This window comes from Rhodamnia argentea, chromosome 6, assembly GCF_020921035.1.
Source record: "Rhodamnia argentea isolate NSW1041297 chromosome 6, ASM2092103v1, whole genome shotgun sequence".
Classification (NCBI taxonomy): domain Eukaryota; kingdom Viridiplantae; phylum Streptophyta; class Magnoliopsida; order Myrtales; family Myrtaceae; genus Rhodamnia; species Rhodamnia argentea.
In genome coordinates this window covers 28,837,849-28,854,680 of record NC_063155.1, presented here as the reverse complement: position 1 = coordinate 28,854,680, position 16,832 = coordinate 28,837,849, and the positions used below count along the sequence as shown (strand labels likewise).

At 40.1% G+C, this 16,832-nt stretch overlaps 2 protein-coding genes and 1 long non-coding RNA gene across 5 annotated transcripts in view; 1 reads left to right on the top strand and 2 right to left on the bottom strand.

Annotated features, from left to right (window-relative positions):
* LOC115726310 (NADH dehydrogenase [ubiquinone] 1 beta subcomplex subunit 7) overlaps positions 1-10,583 on the bottom strand; it is a 22,588-nt gene extending 12,005 nt beyond the window's left edge. For all 3 annotated transcript variants that reach the window (XR_007198631.1, XM_030656137.2, XM_030656153.2), the window contains exon 1: positions 10,562-10,583. The gene's annotated coding sequence lies outside the window, so the exon portion shown is untranslated. The remainder of the gene's footprint in view (positions 1-10,561) is intronic.
* The window catches only part of LOC115726354, an 18,079-nt gene extending 1,780 nt beyond the window's left edge, over positions 1-16,299 (top strand). The window contains exons 2-3 of the long non-coding RNA XR_004013535.2: positions 213-218; positions 16,120-16,299. This is a non-coding gene — a long non-coding RNA (uncharacterized LOC115726354). The remainder of the gene's footprint in view (positions 1-212; positions 219-16,119) is intronic.
* The window catches only part of LOC115726262 (protein NRT1/ PTR FAMILY 8.3-like), a 23,984-nt gene extending 7,152 nt beyond the window's left edge, over positions 1-16,832 (bottom strand). Inside the window, exon 1 of the mRNA XM_030656064.2 lies at positions 16,559-16,832. Within this exon, the coding sequence (XP_030511924.1) occupies positions 16,559-16,609 (51 nt within the window). The 5' untranslated portion in view covers positions 16,610-16,832. The remainder of the gene's footprint in view (positions 1-16,558) is intronic.

Here is a 16,832-nt window from a genome sequence, read left to right as displayed (position 1 = left end):
CGCCTTAACCGTTAGCCGACCGGGCCTCGGTCGAATGCCCGTAATTCGTCATTTAGAACACTACTAATCGAGAACTTTATGTTAGTGAATGGATAACATCGGACATGGTGCCGTGTGACATTGTGAGGCGCAGAAAAATGGACCCCCCTCATGGGTGCCCAACCGCCGATGGGTGGTGGCGCGAGAGAACATAGACAGACCGAGAATTTGAGGTCCGAGTACGAAATTTTAAGTTAAAATACCCCCAATATATATTTTTAGTTTTCTGTTAATAATTTAAGCGTGCTTTTAGAATCTAGATTCAAAATATATGTCGCGATTTCGTGGAGGAGACAATAATGGAGACAGTTGTTGACACCTAATTTTGACGGTCTCGTATTTTATCATCTTCTTAAAATAGAATATTTCATAATTATTCAATATGCATCTTTTCTTATTTTATTGCGCAAAATAGAAAAGTAATATATCTATGTATACATTTATAAACAGAAAATAAAAAAATCGGAGCAGGCCAAGCCTAATCAAGCCAAGCCTGCACGCCCAGTTAGGCCCTTTATCCCGTGGGCTGCCCATTTTTCCTCTCTCTTGCAGCCAAGCCCATTTCCATTTCTATTTCTCCTCCTTTTGCATAACCAGCCCACACCTCTCTCCTTCCCAACTCACATGGTCCCTCTTTCAACCCCGTTACTCACTCATTCACTATCACCATACACTCACCTGCACACACTTACGTCACCTTCAGTTTCACCACACACTTCACGTGGTTATTCACCAACCCACGTCCCCATCAACCGGATTCTACGCTTGTTCGTAGAAACAAACTTGCTGAAGGAGGCAAGACTAGCATAAAAGGAAGAAGAGGAGAGCAGACTGAGGGTTGGTTCAGCGACCAAAAAAATGAAGAGAAAAGAGAGAAAAGGGAGAGAAAGTTGGAGCAGGAGGCAGGCGCAGAGAGAGAGGTCAAAGAGAGTTGTAGTGCAGGGGAGTGGGAACCAGTCGCACCTTGTCCGAAAGAGACCGTCGTCGCTATCACCACTGCCCATTGACTCCCGACCGACGTCCTCCCGCATCAGGTAAGCCCGACCCCCCTAAGCCCGCCCCGGTTTGGCCGGAATAATGAACTGAACTCCATTGTCTAGGCTCGCGTGTAGTATAGACTTAGTCGCGTGCTTCTTCTCCAACATGTAGCTCCGTTTCGCTACTGTTTCTAGCTTTCAGATGAGTCATTAGCTCCCTTTAATTCACTATCTATGCGTCCGTTAACTTTCCGGGCTAGCATCGTTGGTTTTTGGTCTCGTACCCCAGCTCGTTTGGTTTCTCGGTCAGTCCCTTCCCTTCATCCTTCAACGTGGTGAGATGGGGCGACACTGGAGGGTGGAGAGAAGTTAGTAGGGCCGATCGCTAGCCATCGCGTTTGGGCAGAAAAAGGCCGATGGCTCGTGGGGAAAGCGAGGAAGGCAGGTTAGGTCAGTCCAGTTAAGTTGATGGCATAGGAATGCAAGCGTAGACGGCGCGCAACCTGAACCAGTGGTCGCATGTGAGGTCTGGAGGCGACTGTGAGCTTGAACCAGTGGCAGCGCGGGCTGCGAGCTCGAACCAGTGACAGTCCGACGTCGCGACGAATGCAGTTGGACACGAGCTGGGCAAAACCGGTTGGCATCCAGGAGGTCCGACAGGAGCGTGATCCAGCGACAATACGACGAGCGAGTCCTAACGGGTGTAGAAGAGACCCAACCTCGAGCTGAGGCAACGTGAGGGTGACTGGAGGCGATGCGAGCTCGGGCTGAGGTGACGCAAATGACAACAGTTGGCAACGACAACTCGAGCAAGAAGGAGGCGCGGGTCCCAAACAGTGGCCGCCCAACGAGGTGACACAGGCGTATAGAGGCAGTCCGACTGAGTTCGGCACGGAATGTAAGTGGAGGCGACTTGCAAGTAAGTCCCGATGGTACGCCGGCGTGGCCGAGGCAAGAGAGTCTTGGTGACTGTCGTTGGCGCCTGAAGGTGTGCAGAACCGGCCGGTCGGTGTCCAGGAAGTCTCGTGGGGCGAGATCTAGTGACGGCCCAGTGAACGAACCCCGGTGGCGGTAAGAGGAACGAGTCTCGATGGTGCAGGGACAAGGCGAGCGAAAGCTGTTGGAGTTGGTGATGTAGCGTCGTCGTCGGGTGTTGCAGAAAAAAAAAGGGACATCGCATGGAGGAGAAGATGAACAGTGGCAGGTAGGCCACCCCACGCTCTTGTACTAGGCTAGCTGGATGGGCTGCTGTGGAAGAAAAAAAGGCATGCATTTGGGCTGGTTGGACGGGCTGGCAGAATAAAGAAGAGGAGAATGGGCTTGGGCTTTGGGAGCTGAGCTGCAGGAGAAGACATGATTCTGGGTTGGGTTTTCGTTTTGGTCGGGGCCTGTTTTGTTTATTTGGTTGAGGTCGGGCCCGAGTTGAGGACTGAAGGAGGGAGATTGGGCTCGAGTGGGCTGGGCCTGACTCTTTTTGTGCAAACCAGACCCGGGTCTGGTCCTCTATCTCGGACCCGACCCGGGCCGGTTCACTTTAATAAAATATTAATAAATTTTTTTTTTTCGAAAATAAGAAAAATTCCAAAAAAATCAAAAAAATTTCTGAAAATTAGAAAATTGATTTTCATGACCTTTTTACTCCTAATGTGAATTTTTAAGCCTTAAATTGGCGTTGATTGAAGACCGATGTCCAATCCTAGTCGATCTTGTTGTAATTTGACCTTTAAGTCGAAGTTGTTTATTTAATATCGCTATCATAGATTTGGTCTACATGTGTTTATCTTGATCTTTATTTGGTATATTTACCTGATTGAGTGTTTATTATAACACCGTATTTTGAAAAATCGCATGTTAATCGTTTTTCCTATATGCTAGGTTAAGGATAAATAGGTAATTGCACGAAATGGCAGAAAAATATTATGCATGATCATTTAGTACTAGTTAGATACCTGATAATCTTAAAATGATATACATAATATGTGGTCACCTTAGGGAATATCGATTGGTTAGGTACCGAAAGGACGCTAATTATCTAGTTAGCGTAAACAAGTCCCCGAACCTAAAAGTTTTGGTTACGTAGGAATCGAGATGACACTCCTATGTCTCGATTGGTTTTTAACCGACCATAATAGGCTAGTGGCGACTCTTAATAGCACATTAGTTTGCTAATCGGTAAAAAGAAATCCAAAGTTTCGCGAGGTAGGACTTGGGAGAGTCCACACCATTGATCGATGGCAATACCTCTAAACCCGCCGGACCCTCGGGGGAGGCCGAAGGCGGGTCACGATAGTTTGGCGACTCCTCCGGGGACCGGAGGTTAAAAACCCGTGTAGACTTAGGCTATAATAACCAGTTGATTGTTCCCTAATTTGAAAACCATTTTGTTATGTTGCTAGAAAAATCAAGTTAATCTGCTAATTTTGTGATTAGTTGTTCTTGCGGGTTGGGAGTTATAAGGGGCGAAGTGATTGTTGATATGTCTGTTTTGCGGGGAATTGTAGGAATGTATGTTTTCTGTATGTATATAGAAGCGGTGTTTGATATACCGCCCTATGCATGTCTCTCATACACTACACTTTTTGCACACATCCGGTGGTCAAACCCGGATCGCGACCCCAGGAAATCCTTAGGAGGAGTTAGAAATAGATTGGGCCATACGAAAGTCGGCAAATGGCACGATCATTTCTGATCTCGCTCATCATCTCGAAATATGTGCCCCGACCCGATTATGTTGTCGGCGTTTTTGGGGGCAAGACATCATTCCGTTGTGATAGGAGCCTTTAGCCATTAGTCTACCCTACCCTTTATGTGTCGACTTCACTTGTTAGCATGTGCATGTCTATGTCTTTAACAGGTACCGTTCACAAACCATTGTGAGTATGATTTTTCCTCTTTCTGCTCCACCTTGAATTTTATTTTCGGTAGTTCGTAGAGATCAATTGAACACCCTACGTGGTCTAAACCCATAATTGAAAAAATTTAGCAATCACCTTTGGTAGTTAATCCTAAGCATAAATTTCAAACATCTCTAATCTTCTCTATCGAGTAGATCGTTTTATCATCATTTTCAAATGCAAATTTTAAACCACATTCTTTTGCAAGAGGAACATCTTAGAGAAATTTTTCAAAATTAAATGCCACTTTGTGTGTGTTAAACTTTCGAAATTGAATGGACATTCTATTAATGATTGCGGACGATCTTTTAATGACGCCTCCTCTTACAGTGAAATCATGGCGAAGTACCAAATGGCTCTACATTGAGATTGTGGGGCAGGTAACATCGCTTCATTTTCATATAAGAGGCGACCTCATTGAAAGATCGATTCTCCATCCATATACCGACGTTATTGCCTTTCTCCCGTGAGACATAGAGCCCCCTTCCCGGTATCTCTCTCGGGTCTAGGAGGAGGAGATTAAGGTTATCTTTGCTAAACATTGAATGAAATCTTCATTTACCCTAGAGAATTAGACGTAATTTCTTCAAATTTTCACTTAGCAGGGCTTAATTTTTGTTTCGCGTGCTTGTTGACATGTACTTTTCAAACATAGATATAAAAGAACATCTTCGTAATTATGCATTTAATAATAAGAGTCGTCATCAAGTTTGTACTTAGTAATATCTATTTATAAAGTATGGAAAATTGTAGAATATGTTGGGAATATATTTTGCCTCTATAAATACTATGTAGTTATGGCTTTTAAATTTATCACAATTTGTTTTTATGTATCTTTAACATTAATTTATTTCTAGAAATGGCATTGCAATTTTTCTAATAATCCTCTAACAATAATTTATTCATCAAATATGAGCTGTCATGTTATAGATATCATTTTTATGATCGCCTAACATAATTTATTTAGTGCATATTATTCACCTATTAAATAACGTTGACATTGGAAAATGATAAGAGTTAACTTCAATTATGCATTTAACCATAAGGCTTATCACTAGTTATGTTTTTATTCAAATTTATATATGACATATGGACAATCGGGTAATATGATCATTTAGAACTCAGAAGTATACTATGGAATTTTCATAATGATGGATCCTTTTTTTTTTTTTTGGCTAAAGATATTTATTTCATTAATTTTGTATTATTAATTAATGTGTAAGAGATGAGCTATATTGCTATAGTGATGAGTATATGCATAAAAGTTAGAGATACATAATTAAAGATTCAGTAAAATCTGTGCAATGATCTATATATAAAACATTTGCTAAAGTTTGCCCACTATAACATTTCAAACATTTAATTTTTTTGCTCTTTAGTTTAATCTTAAATTTTACCTTTTTCTGTTTATGACTCAGATGTTAGGCAAGCCTTACTAACACTTAACTTTTCTCTTTCTTTTATACTTAGATGTAGGAAAGCCTTCTTTTCATAATTACTCGGCCTTATCTGTATATACACAAAACAAGATATGCATAAGAACAAGAAATTTGCTAAAGTGACCATCAAAGCAAATTGATGAGTGGAGCTTGCGCACAAATGTGCCACATGGCATAACCTTAAGGGCACTGATTAAGCAACTTATTAAGAAAATTGCAGAGTCTTTAATGAACCGATTGCCCTCGTGTTATGCAAAAGAATTGCCTTAAGAGTTAAACATGCCCAACAAAGTATACTTAACAAGTGCTCTGGGAAACTCATTAACAGCATCCTTTGCTTTTTCATTTGACAAACAATCTAGAGCAGAACATGCCGAGGTAGCCTTTTGAGAAAACTTCCCTCATGGAGTGTTTTAAAGTTACGAATATTAACTTCTTTGTACTGTCGTTTCAATTTCGAATGAAGAGATTTTGGAAACTGCAAGCCTCTTTTTGTAATTTTGAAGAAATATAGAAGCATAGTTTCACTATTTTTGTTCCAAGAACATTTTCATTTTTTATTTACTCAACATATTTGCAAGAATATAGAATATTAAAAATTATTTCCTTTTGAATTTATCTGTTGCAAATGTTGATTTGAAGTCGTAGTTTTAATGAAATCCGATTCTATTCAATTGAAGTCACAGTCTTGAACATTGGTGATCGACGAGCAGATTGAGCTTCCAAAACCTTACAACATAGGCAAAGAGAGACTAGACATCAATAGATAATGCACCCATTTTGAAGAGTACAAGAAGTAAAATCCTTCTGAATTGTCATGATACAAAATGACGAATTCATATTTGAACCGCATGGTTTGCTTTATATCAACCTCCATGCAGGAAAACGTTAAAGAATTATACATTTTGCTAAGGCCCAACCCTTTTCAGTGAAATTCAAGGAAAAATCTGTAAAACCCTCAAGAGCGTTTTTTCTGTTTATTCTTCATTGCACAGATGATGTAGACGAGCAAGCTCAAGAAGCTGAGCCCGGCCCGAAGCCAGAAGAAGTAGTTGAGGTGGCCCTTGCTCTAGTTATCGGATATCCACCCGACCTGCCTGCCGTTGGTCGTGAGGTACGTCACGATCATCAAGATCAAGGAGCTCACGTAATTCCCCAGAGAACTAGTTGAAAGCGACAGCGCACTGCAAAAGCTCGGCAAAGGCGTCCGGATGGAGCTTGGTTATAGAAGAACTGATTTACATATTGTACTACTAAGCAGCAACACTGATTTACCAAACACTGGTTGAAAAATTCAAACAATGAGAAAAAAAGAAGCAAAGACAACTTACTTCAACTCATCGCTGTGTTCTATTTTGCGGCTTCCTTCTATGGCATGGTTCTTCTCGTGTTTCATAGAGGAGACTACTGTCCTCAGGGACCTCCACGTTCCACTTATGAAAGGATGAGACCAAAACCTGACACATCCTAGTGATGGGGCTCCCCCCCGGCGTCAGGAATCAATAGAGCAGCATCCTGAGAAGAAATAAGCAATAGCAATGCCCATGAATTGTGCGGGAATCCTAAAACCAGTTGAAGAAAGACCCTTTCTTCACTGGCTCTCTAGGATCGGTGTCATCAAACTGATCGGCGCCAAAAGGCGAAACACATGGTTTGACTGATCGGCATCAAAAGACGAAACACATGGTTTGAACCCAACCCCACCCCTCCCAAAAGTACCAAGATCAAGATTCCTAACGAATATATTGATTGGGCTGCGGTTGCTGAAGGGAAAACTCTGTCCACACATTCTGAAGGCTTCAATGCAGGTACTGTCACAGCGAGAGTCAGCGCAGGCACCGCCCTATAGAGAACGACAAGCCAATGTCATAAATCATAATTGTTCTACTTTTTGGCTGAACCCAACTGTTTTACGTTAGCTGAAGGAGAAGAATAAAAGTTAAAGGACAGAAGGTGTACATGAGAATTGTGCCTTCGGATCAGAGGATTCTTGAAGAAGAGAAAGGGATCGACTGTGACGAGCTTGCTCATGCCACCGAGCTCATCTTTGTTGTAAAGGAGCTGGCTTGTCGTTGTGGAGATCGCATTGAGGTCCCAAATCGGAAGCAAACTAATTGGTAAGTTATTGGAGGAGTGATGTGTATTTTCATTTCGGTTTTTACTTGGATGAAGCAGTGTTCCACGACTGGAATTGCTAGAATATTTTGGAGGATTAGGATCTCCAATTATACTGATGACGATGTGTATGAAATTACTGGTGTCTAGGAATGAAAACAAGCCTTTTAAGTCCATGAGCTATTCAGCATCACCCATTCAAACACGAATATGTGATGAACATTCCAATAACCCCAATTGAATCAGGAACTTTTAGAAGATGACATCTCAGCATATCATCATACACTGACCATGACAACTATTGTGAGTCACAATAGTTGAGGGGCTGGTCCGGGGCGCGGCGGATGGAGTAGGTGATCTTGCCGCGGATGAGGTCGGCGTTGAAGTGGTAGAAGCGGAACGTGAGGTAGAGGAAGGTGGAGGCGATGGTGCAGCGGAGGTCGGGGTGGCGGCGACGAGGTGGAAGACGATGTCCTGAGGGCAGGTGGCATGCTGGAGGACGTAGAAGAGACGAGACAGAGAGACAGGGTGAGGAGGATGGGGGTATTATGGGAAGTAAGTGAGTGAGGTGCCCTTTTGTGGTTTTTTGGGGGGATAAAAAGGCATGTGGCAGGCTGGAAAAGACGCGTCTTCAGGTCAATTCTTGCTGTTTTCATTAAAAAAGGAAAATAAAATAAAAACCAAAATAATCGAGAACTGAACCGAACTGAACTAAATTTTGGTTTCGTTCTTATTTAGTTCAAGGCAAGGTTTGATTCGGTTCCAACTTTACTTCCAATGGTTCAGTTCAGTTAAGTTTTCAAAAAAACTTAACCGAACTGAACCATTGACACCCCTAATTGTGGCATCCTAAATTTTTCATTCTATCTAATATGTTACAATATTGTGTTATATAAGGGAAAAAAATCATTTGTCTCCATATGGCATTTACTTGAACACCTCTTTTCTTATACCAAAAAAAAAAAAAAAAAAACACCTCTTTTCATTTTCCATCAAAAATTTTAACCCACATGCCCTTATTTATGCCATTAAATCTACCCCTAAGATGACATCATTCATGACATCTCTTGCTAAGTTTGAATTGTCACAAATCAAGTAATGATTCTCATTCATGTATCTACTCAAGTGATCTTATGGTCTCACATCATTTATTTTATTTAAGTACTCAAATTGAGCCACTTGTCACCCATATAAATAAGGGATATGTTCATTAGAAGTCCTAAAATTTATTGTGAAAGTGCAATTGAGTCCTAAAACTTGCAAAAGGCGCAATCAAATCCTAAAATTTGTCAAATTGATGTAATCGAGTTCTTTCATTAACACCGTCAACTTACCTAACAGAAAATGCTGACGTGGCATTTTAAAATTAATTTTTCTCTCATAAATGGCATTTTTTTTTATTATATTCCTTTCAAATTTCATTTTAAATTAATTAAAAAAATCAAGAAAAGACTAAAAAATAATTTTAAAAAGAAAAAACTAAAAACTAAAAAGAAAAAGGAGGAGGAAGAGCGGTTGGGTGGGGCCTGGCCGGTGAGGCTAGGCCGTCGTCATCGCTCGTCGCCGTAGGAGCCGGTCGATATTGCCGGCCCCGGCCGAGGGTGGCAGGCCGTCACCAGCCCCGAGAGAGAACACGCCGACCCGACTTGCCCGGATTTGGGTTTCCTCAACCCAGATCCGGGTTCATATGCAGCGCTTGGCTGGGATTCTATGTTCTTTCCTCCCTCAATTAGCGGGGTGCTCGACCGGTTTTGGTTTAGGGGGATCCGAAGCACCAACTTTATGTTTTGGCATTGCGGGAGATGTGGGCAACGTCTATTTCGGTCCGAATCATCCGATGAAGCCGCACAGGGTCCGTATGACTCAACATCTTGTCCTCTCTTATGGGCTTGAAGAGAACAATAGCCCTATCCTCGTTCTTCGGGGCGGAGGACGAGGCCGATTCCATCGGCAATTCCTCTATCATCGGATTGCCGCTCCGGGTTTGGAGAATTTCGGGTTCCGGTTGAAGGTAGGGCATCACGAATTTAGGCCCGAGGTTGGCGACCGTCGACGACCCTCGACTAGGGCCTGTGACCTCCGTCGGCTCCCCGGGCGATGGCTACGGCGGCGGCCTAGCCTCACCAGCCAAGCCCCGCACAGCTGCTCTTCTTCCTCCTTTTTCTTTTTAGTTTCTAGTTTTTGCTTTTTAAAATTAATTTTTAACCTTTTTTTGATTTTTTAATTAATTTAAAATGAACTTTGAAAGGATAATAATAATAATAATAATAATAATAATAATGATAATGATGATGATGATGCCACGTAGGAGAGATAAATTAATTTTAAAATGTCACGTCAGCATTTTTCGTTAAATAAGTTGACGGTGTTAATAAAAGAACTCGATTGCACTAATTTGACAAGTTTTAGAACTCGATTGCAATTTTTGCAAGTTTTAGGACTCAATTGCACTTTTACAATAAGTTTTAGGACTTCTAGGAGTATCAAAACCGAACCGAAACACTAACCGAACCGAACCGCTAACGGAAAATTTCGTGCATTTCAGTTATGTCCAGGTAATTGAAAAATAACTATTTTTTTGGGTTTGGATTATAGTAACCATTCTTTAATATTGGCGATTTGGGAAAAAATTACCATTTTTTTATTTTTATTTTTCCTTTTTTTTCCTTCTCCTTTTTTTTTTCCTTTTTCGGTGAAGATCGCCGACGCGGCCGTTGGCCCATGATTGAGGACCGCAGGGGGGCGCCAGCCCTCATAGGCCACAATGAAGCGAAGGAGTGGCAGCCCTTGGGGTTGGCCCTTTGAACCAAAAAAGAAAAAATAAGAAAGAAAAAGAAAAAAAATTATAAAAGGAAAATCGAACTGAACCGGATTCTCAATTTGGTTCAGCTGCTCCACCTAACGGTTTGGTTCAATTTTTCAGAAAAATCGAACCGAACTGTTGACACTCCTATAAATAACCCACATACTATTAGTTTATGATATTGAACTTAGCCTAACAAATGATATCATGTATTACATCACCTCTTTTAACTTTTAACCTGTTAATGCTCTTGATAAGCTTGAGTTCTCATGCATTTTACTTGGTCAATGATACTCTCTCTCTCTCTCCAATCAACTGTCTCCTTTCAACTACTCATATTAAGCCACTTGTTGCTTTTGGATTGGAACGGTTCTCTCTCTTTTGCACCTAGTGTTTTAACCCAGGGTTATCATTACTTTAACATTGGTTGTTTGATCTTATATCTAGGTAACTCTTGAGCAGCCTTCAAAATACAACCCCCTTGATCATGTAATTCCATTCCAAAACACTTCAAGTCTTCAACTTTTCTCCCAATTTTCATCTTCAAATCTTTCGAATAAGCAAGGGTTTCACTATTGTGTTGGTTGAAGCTTCTAATTTCACCTTTTCAAGAGGGTACAAGGTCATTTGGTGGGCTTTATTCTCTTTTATCGAACTAGCTTTGTTAAAAGATTGAGAGTTGTTAATCTTTGTTCTTCTTTATTTTGCCTTGAAGGTAGTTAAGGCTCTGAGATGTCCAAGTCTTTGTTCAAGGTAAGTGAAACTCTAGGACCAAGTTAGATTAATCTACTTAGCACTTTTGACTTGGTTGTTTGATGGTCTTTTAAATTTGATTTGAACTTTGATGCCTAGTGTGTGAAAGTTTTGTTGATAGTGTGTTGAATCGTTACGTTCTTGTGATTTGAATAGACGACTCTCTACATACTAAGGTCGTGATTGATCGATTTCCATAAGACTTACAGACATGTTAGGTGAAAACGCGGAAACTAAAATCGGAAGTGATATTTTTGTAATTTGAATAAACTATCGATTTATTAGCTAAGTGTTGCCAATCAATCACGTGGTCGATGTTCCCATTGCTGATTCTCTGAATTTGTTATCATTGCTTGCCTAAGAAAGTAAAGGAGGTAAGCATGTCGTTATCGTTACCCGCACATGTGATCATTGAAAGGGCAAGGTAATTATATTTCTAGAATGATTTGCATGAAAAGATGTTGTGCATCGGATGTCAATTCTTGAAAAGACTTTACATGAAGAGATGTTCCGAAAGACAATAACATTGCCCTTTCAATGATCACATTCATGAAAATGACAATGATATGCTTACCTCCTTTCATCTCTCATGCAAGCGATAATAACATACTCGGAGAATCGGCAATGTGAACATCGACAACTCAAATAATGGACCATGTGATTGATTAGCAACACTTAGCTAGTAAATTGGTAACTTACTCGAAATACAAAAAAATCACTTCCATTTTCAAATTTTCCATTTCCACATTTTCACCTAACATATCACCAAGTCTTATGAGAATAGATTACTCATGACCTTGGTAAGTAGAGACCCATCTATTCAACTCACAAGAACACCACAATTCAACAAACTAAATAAAACTTTCCCACACTGGATCATCAAAGTTCAAATCAAAATTAACAACCATCAAACAACCAAGTCAAAAATACTAAGTAAATCGATCTAACTTAGCCCCAGAATTTCACTTAGCTTGAACAAAGACAATCAAGTAAAAAAAACTAAGTAAATCGATCTTACTTGGCCCCAAAATGTTACTTAGCTTGAACAAAAGCTTGGACAACTCAAAGCCTTAACCATCTTCAAGGCCAAATAAACAAGAAAAATGATCAACTCTCAATCTTTTAACAAAACTAGTTTAATAAAAGTGAATAAAGCCCATCAAATCACCTTATACCCTCTTGCAAAGGTGAAATTAGAAACTTCAACCAACAAATAGTGAATGTTGGGGCAGGCAGCAAAAGTCCAATACTTTCACACGGGGAGATTGCCAAGAGGGAGCCTAAGTCCGAGCCCGTCAATATATTCAATTGAACCCACACAATCTTCACTCAAAAGCTTAAACCACTGAGTTATGAACTAACTTGAATATATTAAATGCTTCAAACCATACTAATTCTCCAATGAGGGAATTTAACACAATTCATATATGCATCTCAACAATCTCCCCCTCACATGTGAGCTAAATGTTAGGTTTGCTTCCACTTAATTCAAGTACTCTTCTACACCAACATAACTCAACTTGAATTTCCATCAACGTCCATTCATCTTTGGTCTTTTTCTCTAGACCAAACCATGAAATCTACCATCGGGCGCACATTGTCACACCACAACACCCATTACCCGAAACTGCGTTGGTTACGGGATTTCTTCCTTGAGATATTCACCAAACACCGAAACAAATTGAGGGCCCAACAATCAACCATTGGCTCTCATACCATTTGTTGGGAGCGAACAATAGAAGTTTGATACCTTCACACTAGGAGATCGCCAAGAAGGAGCCTAAGTCGAGCCCATTAATATATCCGGTTAGACCCATCTTCACTCAAACTTAAACCAAAGAGTTATGGGTTAACTTAGATATATTAACCGCTTCACACCACATAAATTCTCCGATATGGGGTTTCTCTAAGACAAATCTCACGTGTATGTTAATAGTGGAACCCTTGCTTACTCGATAGACTAAAAGATGAAAGTTAGGAGAAAAGTTGAAAACTTGAACTGTTTTGAAATGTCATTATATGACCAAGGGGATGTATTTTGAAGGCTACTCAAGAGTTACCAAGAGATAAGACCAAATAACCGAGGTTAAAATAATGACGACCTTAAATAAAAAAACACTATATACAATAGAGAGATAAGTATTCCAATCTAAAAGCTACAAGTTGCTTAATGTGAGTAACTAATATGATATATCTAACTGGAAAGAGAGAGCATCATTGGCCAAGTAAAATGCATGAATAAGGACTCAAGCTTATCATGAGCATTAATGGGCTAAAGTTAAAAGAGGTGATGTAATACATGATATTGTTTGATAGGCTAAGTTCAATGTCACAAACTAAAAACATGTGGATTATTTATATGGGTGACAAGTGGCTTAATTTGAGTAGCTAACTAAAGATAAGAACATCCAAGTAGATGCATGAATGAGAATCATTTTTTATTTGTTATTATTGAAGCTTGTCAAGGGACGTCATGAATGACGTCATCTTATGGGTAGATTCAATGGCACAAATTAGAGCATGTAGGTTAAAATACTTAGTGGAAAATGAAGAGAGATGTTGAAGTAGAAAGGCTACAAATGGCCAATAGAGTATGGTTATGAGAGAGGGAGAGATTAATGTAATTAAAAATGCTATATGGAGAAATATGAGTCTTATTTCTATGTAACACGATATGGCTAACAAATTAGATAGAATAAAGATTTAGGATGTCACAACTATGCTGGAACCACAGTGGAGAAACAGCTTTTCTTTTTGAATGCACGTTTTCTATGCATTAACAAATGAACAAAAAAGATGTCCATAAGTTCATAATTTTCCAAGTGATTGTCAGCACATCAACCTAAAGCATGGAACGAAAGAATGGGAAGTCACATAGCCAAAAAGGGGCATGTCACAGAGCAATGCTTAGACCCTACTGGAGATTTCCTAGTGAAGGTTTTAACATCAACTTCAAAGTACTTCCAGCAAAAAATGAGGAAAAGAGTAGTGGCTAATATATTAATCTGGAAAATGAATTTCCAAATAAGTTGATCAAACAAGTTCACTGATGGAAGCAAGAGAGGAAAGGCAGCAGAGAAGTTACTCAAATGATTCAGATAAAGAAAAAATGCTGCAAGCTGCAGCGAAATTCAGCAATTCAAGTATAAGCACTCAACCAAGACCTTAAGCAAACTAGGCTCCTCAAGCTAGAATTCATTAGTCATGTTATGGGGTCTGAATTGGCGAGCTCTGTCTTTCTTCCAAAGCTTATGAATATTTCCAATGATAATATGTCAATATCCCCAGTTACAAATCATAGCAATCACTTAGTCTGGATTCTGGGATAAATCCGCCTCAACATCAGACTGTTTTATTTATCCTGACTCAACTTCTTTGTCAAAAACAAGAATAAAAAAGACGACAACATAAAAGCATCTTGACCACTAAATGCATCAGCTACATGGATCCTCTCACGTTACTATGCTTTATTTAGAATCAAATCTTCAATAAGGTCCAAATATTCAGGATATTTCCTAAGACTTTCTGTCCATATTGATTCACACATCTTCCACCCTTTAAATTTACATCAATCATCATAGAGTCATATCTTCTCACTACAAAAATGAAGACCACACTAAGCATAAATGAGTTCCATTTCTGAACAGGGTAAATATTCGCAGTTGCTAAAGGGATGTAATCATGTAAAAACTAGAAATAGTCTCATCTAATGGCCAGCAGTTTACAAAAAACAGCATGCTGGGGATGCATAAAAGAAGGTTTTGGTTTTAAATAGTTCTAACAATGAAGTATATTGTGGAAAATGCAGCTATTGTCCAATATCCTCCCCAATAAGCACCGACTGAAAAGCTCCAATTAAAAGTGTGAGATAGAAAGTTCCTTGTCAAGTGGTAACATTTCTCACAACCGATACATGTCCCTCATGTGTTCTGTGGGTGAGGTAAGTAACAAGATTCGTGGCGATTCCATAGTAGGCCAAACATTCACAATACTCGGTGCCGGTAATTCACTCAACAAATGAACGGGAAGAGGATCCCTCAAATAGATGAACAAGAGGACAACCATTACATAGGATGACAGGGCACACTCCAATTTCCAGTGTTGCTTTTCAAGACAGGCTTTCCTTTGATGTCTACAGAACCATCTCCAGTGTACAGTCCGTAACTCTTCATCCTGGGCATTACAAAAGATATCCAAAGATGAGAGGAGAAAAAATGAGGGAAAAAGTGTTCGATTTTCAAGTTGCTGACATTTCTTTTGACGTCTGTAATCAGTGCTTTGGTTCATGCCATACAATTTTCTTTGGCTTCAGCGTTGGTGTTCTTCAAAGAAACCATGTTAAGATGGTCCTAAAGTATCATATCTAGGGGCTCATTCCAAGTGCAGTGCACCAGCACATTCAAATAAGTCGGCATTTTGCTTATAAAAGACGATAATTAAGCTTACAACAACTGCATTTCAACATTCAACCATATATTTCTCTTTTTTCATGCACTTGTAAACGACACCACAAAAACTCAAAATCAAAAGGATGGTCTTTTTCTTTCAATGTCGAAAGTCCTTGTGGCAGCACGGTCTTTATAGTTCTTCCCTCAGGTGCTGCTCAGTTATATGAAGCAACGGATACGAGAGATTGCAGTAGCAGGCTTCTTCCCCAAACGATCCATATTTCCTATTAATCTCTGCTAGCTAACAAAATCAAGGTTTTTCCATCTCACTCTACACAATCCAAGATCAATCTTCAGAGCGTAAGGCACATTAACTGATTCTCCTCCCTCTAGTTTTTTATCACATTGCCATGAAGTCCTCTAGCTTAAATCAGGATTAAACTCTAGTCTGTGACTGGGCAAAATCCTTTAGTCTGTGACTTGTGTTTCTGATTACGGATATTATCTTCGGGATCTTTGTGATGGCAACGGCAGCTAGAGTAGAAAGTAGGTGACTTAATGGCAAATCAGCATATGGGACTGGCATCATTTTGCAAGCCTTATGATACTCTTTTGGTTACCTAATAACTTGACCAAGCGATCAAACAAACCATAACACCTCCACGAAACAAGTTTGAATCCAAAATGCCAGTCAAGAAATTACTAGTTCAGCCAGCAGCCAGCAACTGAAGCATAATTAAAGATGAGCGCACATTCTTTTATCATCCTTTCGTAACGGATTCGTCGAGAAGCTCACCTAGAGCATAATCTTCAAGTTGACAAATCAGAGATAAAAGAGAAAACGACTAAGGCATAAGACATTAAAGAACAAGAAGTTCAGTAACTCTCAAGAACTAGCTGGTCCATTCCGTAGGCAAAGAAATTAAAGTTCTCAAACACAGTTTTATCCCAAATTGTCATCAATTGGCTCTCAAGTTTCAACCTTGAGAGCAATATCAGAATCAAAAACTTCCACCACGAAAGCATCAAAGCCACAACTCCTTTCGTACGTACACACACACACACACAAAAGAAAAGGAACCAAATCCGCAGATTTAACAGCATACGATATACGATCCAAAGAAAGAAGTGGGGCAGTTCGAAGAAAAACCTGCGAGAGACCATCTCCTAATGGCCGTCTCTCGCCTTCCTCAGAGCCCATGTCTCCAAATCTTTAGTTACGAATTGGGGAAGATGAAGTAGAGCGATTCAGGGGAAGGACATGCTGGGACTGAGCAACAGATGGGGAAAGAAAGAATCTGATGCGCCTCTCTGCCATCCGACGCAACCCATACTTCCGTTTCAGGGGATCTCACTCCACTCTTAGTGACATACATAGGACGAGTTGTCCGAGAGTCCAAGGTCCTTGCCTTTAGTTGCTTTGG